This window comes from Conger conger, chromosome 6, assembly GCF_963514075.1.
Source record: "Conger conger chromosome 6, fConCon1.1, whole genome shotgun sequence".
In the NCBI taxonomy this organism is placed as follows: Eukaryota; Metazoa; Chordata; class Actinopteri; order Anguilliformes; family Congridae; genus Conger; species Conger conger.
The window spans coordinates 33,899,420-33,909,190 of NC_083765.1; the positions used below are offsets into that span (position 1 = coordinate 33,899,420).

The 9,771-nt window shown below is 39.6% G+C and overlaps 1 protein-coding gene across 1 annotated transcript; it reads right to left on the bottom strand.

Moving 5' to 3' along the window:
- Nucleotides 1-452: 452 nt before the first annotated feature.
- On the bottom strand, nt 453-3,894 carry LOC133131308 (secreted frizzled-related protein 2-like). The gene is made up of 3 exons (XM_061246611.1): nt 3,292-3,894; nt 2,204-2,284; nt 453-1,813 (listed from the first exon to the last, which is right to left on the bottom strand). The coding sequence occupies exons 1-3, from the start codon at nt 3,788-3,790 to the stop codon at nt 1,509-1,511; spliced, it is 885 nt and encodes a 294-aa protein (XP_061102595.1). The 5' UTR covers nt 3,791-3,894; the 3' UTR covers nt 453-1,508.
- Nucleotides 3,895-9,771: the final 5,877 nt, after the last annotated feature.

Below are 9,771 nucleotides of genomic sequence, written 5' to 3' on the forward strand. Positions count from 1 at the left end.
TGCGGTGTAGCCTTTAGCCCCCACTGCCCAAAATATATTGTAGGAGACAGTAGGTATGAAGTACGAGTTAAAGTATAAGATGATAAAATAACAAAGTGATCTGGGCTAAAATTAAAGTGAGTGAGTGGTTTAAATCTTAAAAAAAAAAAAATAATACACCTGCTTGCCACAGTCTGTCTTCCGTCTTTCCTCAAGAGGGCGCTACATATCGGGGGAAAAATAACGTTCTTTCAGTCTGAACCTGTCCTTTTGCTCTTCAATAAATGCGGCAATATTTATTGTTTTACTTGGGGTCCCATTTATTTAATGACGCACACTGCGAATGGTAGCACCTTAAATGTGAATAATGAATACGTAGGCTACTGGTGACATGATTGCATACATTTCATAATAATTATAGTTGTCTGATCACTGTGATTCCCGCACAAAGTCAGACAAAGCAAAGGACACTATTTCTTCTTATGTAGTTTAATGCTTAAGCAAATTACATGTATGCGTAATAAGTCAAAAAAAATATTTTGGTTAGTATTACAGAAGGCCACTCAAGGCTAATTGCACATAGAAATAACAGTTACAACACTGTTTGAGTGCAGTGTGGAAAAGCGTGTGTAAGAATCTAATGAACCAAACAGGTTGTCCATTCAAAAATAAACTGAGCTTTTTACATTTTAATGTGTTACAATAATCAGTACCCCACTATGTACATACATCTTTATACAATGCTTATATTCAAATGCTAATTAACTCTTAAGTGGTATTTTACAACATTGACGATTCCATTTTTGGTAAAGAGCCATTCTTAAAATGCACAATCAGCTGGGAACAAACCTCAACGGCACTCAGTGGTAAAATGTGTATGTGACGTGCATTGTCCTTAGGAATGTTTCTCATTCATAAAGACAATGCAGAAGTAGGCAATTTAACTACCCACGCATCGTTAAAATACATTTTCATCATTGAAATCCGTCAGTGCTTTTCAAAATAGATTATAGAACAAACTGTAAAAACAGAATATCGGTAAAATAAAATTACGAAACAGTGCCCTATTATGCTCAAATACCAAAAGAAGCGCAAAATATTAACATCACAGAAATGTAGATTTTAAAAAGCACATGCATTTCAGTTCAGATCTGTGTTACGAGAAAAGCTGGATTGATTCAATGTAGGCCAAAATGTAAAAAAAATTTTTTAGATATTAAAACATGCTTTGAACAGGTTCCCAAGTAATATAAAAGCTACATTTAAGGATGATAATGTTGAGAAAATAGCCAGCTAATTCTCATGTTTTTAATAGTTTTTAACTGAAAATAACGACCTGTTATTTAAAAAAGCATGCCACGTTTCCTCCGTCGCCAAAAGTAAGTCTTAAGTTCTTTCCATTGTCAGAATGCATTATTTGATTACGCGTAAACTGTTAGTGGCTCGTGGTGAAGCTGCGTTGAGAAACCCACCGACAGAGCTTTAAAGGTGCTGAAGGATCTTGACAGTGTGGAGTCAATGGGGCATGATCAGCACTGAAGTTTACGGATGCTGCGGGAGATTCTCTTGAATTCACGCTGCCCGCGCTGCCAGCGCTTTAGGGAGGTGATGACCAGGTTCCCATCAACCTTTTGTCCCATCACTAGATAGGCGGCGTTAATGTCGTTCATCTCGTCGCACGTGCACTGCAGACCGTCCTTCAGCCATAGAACAGTCTTCCTGAGATCCCGTTCAGTCACTCCGTTCAGCTTGTAGATGGTCTTGCTCTTTGTTTCAGGGACGATTTTGGTGTCTCCGTTCATATACGCGATTTCCTTCACTTTGATCTTGAGTGCTGTGAAGAGAAAATACGCAGAAGCCATGCAATGGCAGTTTAGAAAGAACATGACATGTAAAGTGCTTCCCACAGCAAACGCAAATTATCAATATAAAAGAGAAGGCTACTGAACGTAATGGCTGGGGAAAGGGGAGAATATCTCCTCGCGTGAAAACTGTCCCCAGTTTTACGTCACATTACATTCGCACATAATGTCGTAGTAATTGTTATTATTATTAAACTATTTGGAAAGTTTAGACATAGTATGCAGGGCTTTCTTAAGCGGAGTATATTTGCAAAGTTGACCACACTGTGGAAAGTATGTCAAATTGGCATAAGACAACCGTGTTCTTGCAAATACTTCTTCGCTTCTTTGTTTTAACTGCAAATTGATAAATGTTAACTTACCAAAGTCATTTCTACAAAGGCTGTCAACAATTTCGTTCTCGTTTTCTTCCTTTTCTTTGCAAGCATCACACACCTTTGGAGCTGAAGTAGACATGAAAACATGGTTGAATAAACTATATGGATTAATGAATGAAAGTAGACATGGCCTATTGGGATATTTATTCAATCTTAAGACAACAAGCCTGCATAAACCCCGTTTGATTGCTTGGCGCTATTAATTCGGAAATATTCCAAGCAACATGGCTTAGCCTACATAGCCTACAGTATATACCCTGAATATAGTTTGTTTTATTTCCTGTGGCAGTGCTGTTTAATGTGAAATACATAGGATATCCATACTGTAAACGCAGTTTAAATAGCCTAAATAGACTATGAATCACATAGAAGCGCCATAGGCATTTACACTGATGGCTCTTGTCAAACAACGGAAAAATGCAGTTCACTGATAGCTATTGTCAAACAACGAAAGACTGAAGGGCTTAACAAATCAGTTTTATGAAGCTAGCCATTTTACGCTAAAAACTATTCAAATGTGTGAAATGCTATTTACACAAATAACAAGACCTTGACCTGTTTTCATTTAACATTTTGCATCAAAAAATTAGAGCATGTCAATAAGAGGTCATGAAGTAATTTGTGCGCAACCCAGAAATATGGCAACACGGTGATTGACGTTCACATAGCCTAATGCCGACCTTCACTAGGCCTATACGGTAGATAGGAATATTCTAAATCTTAAATATTTTCCAGAGAACTCATGACAGGGATTGAACACAGAGCCTACCAATTACGAGTGCAGCGGGTTTGCATGCGGGAAATCCGACAAATAGCAAAATATCTGTTAAATGTATTCAACTCTGATAGAGTACATTTATACTGCAGATTTCACATGGACTCTCTACTACTAGAGTTGAATTACCAACGAATATTTTACTTGTACAACAAACATTTGGTAGCCTACCCCAATTTATTCATAAAGATTTTCATTTTTCAATGTTGCCAAGTGTACGGCATAAATACAATGTAGTACAATTACACGAAAGATGTCATTCCATTCAAATATATTATGTTCTGACAGGCTACATTACCTTCCTTGGTGGTGGGTACCAAGTTATCAGTGCCGACAGGAGGTATACACAGATCATTATCTAGTGGGAAGCGGTTACATTCTAACATATCCGGCCATGGGAACCCAAAAGCAGACATCACCGGAGCGCAGCCTTCTTTCACGCTCTCGCAGAGCGACCGGCACGGCTGAATAGGCTCATCCAAATCGTCCAAGCACACCGGAGCAAAGAGGGAGCATAAGAACTTCCTGGTGTCCGGATGACACTGTTTCTGGACCAGAGGAATCCACGATGATGCTTGTTGAAGAACCTCGTTCATCGTCTCGTGCCCAAGAAGGTTTGGAAGTCTCATCTCCGTATATTCTATGTCGTGACAGAGCAGAAGTGTCTCAGGAATCGGTTTGCAGTTTCTCTTTTTGTAAAATAATTCTGATTGGCCGAAACTGTATAATCCATGAATCGATGCCATGTAAAGAGGCAATGCAACCGCCCATATCGCTGCGTATGTGAAGTGTTTCATTGCGAGAAGCCTGTGGGTTAAAATATATTAAAAAGTTACTGAATTATTGTAGCTGGCTACGTTCAGCAGCTACATCTAGGTTTTGTGACTCCTTTTTCTTTCCAAAGCGCTGCTGAAGAGGCAGAGGTTGCGGGTGGGTTTTCACGTAAATAAGGAGGGGGAGGAGCTACAGTGGAGAAGCAAGTTTTGATTGGTCTTGTTTGAGTCACTTTGGGTATCAGGTACATCTGTAAAACAAAAATCTATTTGGGGCGCAAACGAGACTAACTGAACTTTCTCCACTAGAGCCTTAAAACGTAGAGTCCGTTTGCTCCGTGTTACAATCTATGTTACGAGAAAAACATGTATAATTCAATGAGTGTTTATGATAGACCTCTCAAACAATGATCTAACCGATCCACATTTGTCTGCCACAAAATACTAGCAATTTAGACATCATCTACAATATCATAGAATGCGTGAGTTTAGGAGTTCCACTGTTACAAACTACTCCACTACTGGGGTGAGTTGTAACACTATAGCTGGGGATGGATGTACTGTAACAGGAACAGAACATTAGCTTAAATCAGACCCACATTATTACATTTACACAAGAACTTGTGAATAGGCCCAGAGGACATTCTTTTCAATAAAACAAATGAAATTTGTTCATTTATTATTACACATTAAATATAAAATGGCCTATTTTTCTAACGCCATTTGAAAACAAATTATTGTACAAATAAACATGTCTTTTTTTAAAATACTTATCAAATCCACCCTTTTAAAAATTATATCTTTAGTCATAAAACATAAAAAGCTGAGTTTTCCAACATTTTGGATGTTGTTTCAACATGCCCCAGAGCTGTTTAAATTTCCCCCATAGTCGGGGCACATTTCAACAGTTTCACTCCTGCCAGGAATGTCCTAGAATTTTACAGATGGTCTATAGTCATAGCAAAGACATGTATCTTCTTGGATTAAACATATTTGCTCTATTATGTGTGTATATTTTTTTATCAAGCAAGAAACCTAAAAGTGTTTGTTTGTATCCTAGTCTCCCCTAACACTGGTATAAATGCTGTACACACATATAACTACTAGCTTTCTTTAACAGGGCGTATTTAAGTGGGCAAATTTTGGAATAGAGTTTCACTGTTCACAGAATAACTAGTGTAAAAGTAACACGTTTAACTGTGTCTCCCAGAGAAAATCCCAACATTGCTCATTCATTCCCAACATTGCTTATTCATTATTCACCCCATTACGAGTTTGTGTGTTTGTGCGGGAGTAACCGTGGGCTCCTTTTCCAGCCCAGAGAATGACCTTAAGATATTTGTTTTCCGATATCTTGCTCTATTGCTCAACAAAGAAGTATGATTATTATCCCAGATCTTTCTCTGCAGTCAATCGCTACACTGGTGTCAGCAATGGGCCTTCATATCAATGAAGAGCTCACCTTACCTAAAGATGACAAGAGGGGATTGGCAAATGCAGGAAGATGGTGGAAATGATCCCCGTGACAGGAGAGGGTGTACTACAGGGTGGGGATAAAGATAGCACAGCTGGGCTTTGCAGAGAACATAATTCAATTGACAGATGAAGCAGACAGCCGCTTTGTTTCCTCCCAGCCTTCCCTGCTGGAGTGCGGGGCCCAGCTGCTATTCCCTGCCCTATGGCTTGTCCTCCAGGGCATCAGCAAGCCAATCTCCGGCAAAGGTGAAGACATTCAGAGTGGCCAGCCTCTCATCCTCACAGCTTCCTGGGACTGGCCTCTTATCACAAAGTCTTAATGAAGGACTTTGCCAGCATTGCTTCCCCTCTGTACACCCTCACTGAGAAGTACAGCAAATTCCAGTTGTCCCTAGAGTACCAGCAGTCCTTTGCTAAACTCTGCATAGCCCTGGTTAACACACAGGTTCTCACCTTGGTGGATCCAGCAAAGCCTTTCATTCTGAACACTGATGCGAGTGATGTGGGCCTCATGGTCACAGCCAATGGAGGGGGGCAAGGTCATCGCATACTTTAGTTATGCACTCAGCAAACCAGAGCCCAAGTACTACGTGAAGAGGCGGGAGCTATAGGCTGTGATGGCAGGGGTCCGGCCCTTCCAAGCACACTCCTGCTAGCATCTGGCCAGTGTAGGGTCCAGGCTTGAGAGGAACTACAGCCTCTGCTAGACCAGCCGCTCATGTCAGCCAGGGGACTAGGTCTTGGTCTACAGCCCCTGCTGGAGGAATGGACATTGACTGTGAGAGCCCCTGCACCACACGGCAGTGCGTGGCTAGTATGGTGTATGAGGTCCAGATCAACCTCCCGTTGCAGGGTGTGGTGCTGATTTGCTCCTGACTGCCCTTGTGGAGTTCCAGCCAGCCGTCACCGCTCCCGAGGTCTAGCCAGCATGCACGGCTCTGTGTTCCAGGACCTTCAGCCATTTCCCCACTGTTTGGCAGCTTGTTCTGATGACATGCTCTGTTGCTTAGTACAGCAGCATGGGTGGTATCCACCTCAATTGTGACACTTTTCTTTTGCTTCACATTCTTTTGAAATTTCACATTATAAAGACGAAATGGCAACATTTCCTCGAACTGAACATCCCAGAGCAGCCCTGAGTCTGGGTTGAGACGTTCCAAGTCAGCATTGGTACTTTTTATTTTTGGAAAAGATACAGCAGCACTCCACAGTTTCTCCCACCCCATTATTCTTAAAGAGTACAGACTAGACTAAAATTTGTGCAATTCACACTGAATGTTTGTGTTTCACAAATTAATGCATGGTGGGTGAGCTTTTGTTGGAATTGTTTATACTAATCAGATTAAATCAGATTTTAAAACATAACAACCATATTCTGTCTGTCAATTATTTTCCTGAGATTTCCCATTTTGTTTTCAGATGGGAACCTTCTGCTTTGAAATGAAACATAGGAATGGTTACAGTATGACTTTATAATAATCTCAAGCACAGATTGTTCTGAAAAATCTGAAATGGGGGGGTGTTGGGGGGGAGAATTGTTGCTAATGTATCAAATTATTTCCATTTGTGGCAATGTTTTAGCAATATGGTATAATGTAAGGCCGTACCAATAAAGCACACTGAGGTTATATCCATTTTATAGGGCATCATTGTGCCAGCTAAAATATCCCCCAGAATGAAACTCTACTACATTATTCTGCTTTCCATTTAATACTTTCCTTGCTGTGGCTGTAATTTAAAACAGAACTATAAACCTGCAGCAGGGTATCATTTAACATAAAGGAACAGGGAGGCTATCATAAATCTTTAACTTGTTAAACCAATGCATTGTTTAATTTTTTAAAAGGAATATATTACATGGTAATGGCAGAACATATGTTATCAGGACTCCTAATAACATTTAAAATATCACCAAATCATCTGTGCATGAAATCCAACAATCACAGATTTGTGTTTTGAGAATGTTGAGAATTTTACTGGGTTTCACGAAGATGTAGTTGCCTTCCAGCGGAGTCCATCCAACATAAATGAGCAAAGAGTGGAACAGCATCCCACCGTTTTGTGTGAACATAATACAATACAAATATAGTCCTACAGAAGGCACGAAGGCACCTTGTAGGAAAATTGGGTAAGTTCTTCCCCAGGTGGGTTATGCATTTTTGTGTTCCTTGTTCCTTTTCATGACACAAATGTGCAACAGCATGGCATCATTCCCCCATAAATTGATCTTAAAAAGGGACTGTGTTGTTCTAGAACTGTATGTGCATTAAACCTAACATTAACCAGGTCCTACATTTTAGTAAGAAGGAAGGATGGGGATGAAAGAGGTTGGTGATACAAAAACAATCCTGAAATATTAGTTTATTTTTTTCCACAGTAATTCAAGACCAAACTAATGTAACCCACTGGGAGTTCTTGGCATTAATGCAGTGAATAAACCATCATTTACGACAAATTAATAGCTTAGCAACAGACTATTCCAGTAAATTAGGTGTTTTATTCTTCGGTCCTGATGATAGATTACTTCTATGTTCCGCTCGAAACAAGTCATCACAAACGTTCTTTGGCAGATTAACAAAGCATAGCTTAATGCTGTAATTTCATCTGACTTCAAACTTCTCTGGAATGAATTGGAAATTGAATTATTTGTTTTCCCCCTAAAAGCTGTCATACTGATGATAGATTGATTATTTTTAAATAAAGCTATTCTTCTGGATAGAAAGTATTAACTTGTCTGCCTTTGCCCAACAATCCAAATTAATGAAGAAAACCTTAAGAATCCAAATCAGTTAACAATAAAAAATAAAAAAATAAATAAAAATATATAAATAAATACATCTTGGTGAATGATCGCTGGTGTCATTTAGCTCTGTACCTTGAAAATACTATAATAGCCATGTCCACTAAACACAATTATGACAAACAGACAAGTACAATTTCTGGACATTATCAAGGAAGGGTTTTGGGTTTGAAAATGACAGTTAATCTGTCCATGTGCTGTTCTGAATCACTGTCGGAGGATGGTCAATCCCACACACAGATGCAGAGACATTCCTTCTCACCCAGGTCACATCAGCTCACAGGTTTAAACTGCTCTTAGTCATTAGTGTTCAGTAATAGAGATGGACATTGAGCAATGTTTATTTAACTTTTTATGTTAACTTTCTCTTTTTTAGGAAATCATTTCCCTGTATGTTTCCGCACATAATACATTCAATGAACACTTTATTAGGCATTTATTAGACTAATTTTGACATGTTGTGTGTTCACAGATGCTCTTCTGCATGCCACTGTTGTAATGCCTCGTTATTTGTGTTACTGTCACCTTCCTGTCAGCTTGGACCTGTCTGGCCCTTCTCCTCTGACCTCTGTCAGCAACAAGGCATTTCCGTCCACAGAACTGCCGCTTTTTTTGTTTCACACTAAACTCTAGAGACTGTTGTGCATGAAAACCCCAGGAGATCAGCAGTTACAGAAATGCTCAAACCAGTCCTCTTGGTACCAACAATCATGCCCCAGCCAAAATCACTGAGATCAATTTTTCTTCCATTCTGATAGTTGATGTGGACATTAACTGAATTTCCTTACCCATCTCTGCATGATTTTATGTATTACACTGCTGCCACAGAGTTGGCTGATGAGATAATTGCATGAATAAGTAGGTGTATAGGTCTTATAATATATTGACCAGACAAATTGCTCTTTTTGTAATTTTTCTGGACTGATTTATCAAAGAGCAACCTCTGTGTTTACTGAAAACTATAAACAGTAAAATAAATGTTCAGCTTGAAATACTATTCTCTCCTAAAGGTGATCGTATCCATCTTGGACTCTGATCATTTTTCTGTGTAGTCACTTTTAAATCTCTGAAATTAAGGCAATTAGCAGTCTGTCTTGAGTCTGGAGACAGTAGAACTGACTGTCAAATTATCTCAAGAAACTACCTCTGTTGTCACACCAAGTTTCTGTGGAATCTACTCTGCCCGAGAGTATCTGGGAAGATGACCTGGAGGCTGTAGGCATTGAAGAGCTTGTTAACCTTGTGGGGTTTCCAGGTCTGTCTTGTTCTGCACAAGGTCCAGGAGCACCACTAAAACCAGCAACTATTTTCACAATCGGCCCATTGTTTTGTATGGCTGTCTGTAGTGAAAACTTATTTCACTATAGACAGCCCATCATCAGCCAAATCATCAGTTCAAATAATAGATTGTTAATAACTTTGGATTGAACAAAGCCTTCTTTCCCCCATAAATATTCTAGTATCGTCATGTTTCGGTTCCATTGTAGGTTCGTCTGGAGGCCACAGAGGTGAGAACACAGCATCCCACCGTAGAGGTCACCTGCACTGGTGGACCTACCCATAACCTGCCCCATAGTCACTGGATACCTTGCTTTTCGGGATAATTGCATTGACCTTTTCAATTCTGGGGAGTATTTACCAGATGTTTCAGATTACTGAAGGTTTACGCAATCAGATTAAATAGGTTATACATCTCATTAATCACCAAACAACAGAGACCGTTGTGACC

Bases quoted from the DNA above. Each gene is read 5' to 3' on its own strand.
- LOC133131308 (XM_061246611.1), bottom strand. From the start codon at position 3,790: ATGAAACACTTCACATACGCAGCGATATGGGCGGTTGCATTGCCTCTT. The intron at 2,285-3,291 runs GTAATGTAGCCT...TGTCTACTTCAG, and splicing joins GGTACCCACCACCAAGGAAG to CTCCAAAGGTGTGTGATGCT. The intron at 1,814-2,203 runs GTAAGTTAACAT...TTCTCTTCACAG, and splicing joins CCTTTGTAGAAATGACTTTG to CACTCAAGATCAAAGTGAAG.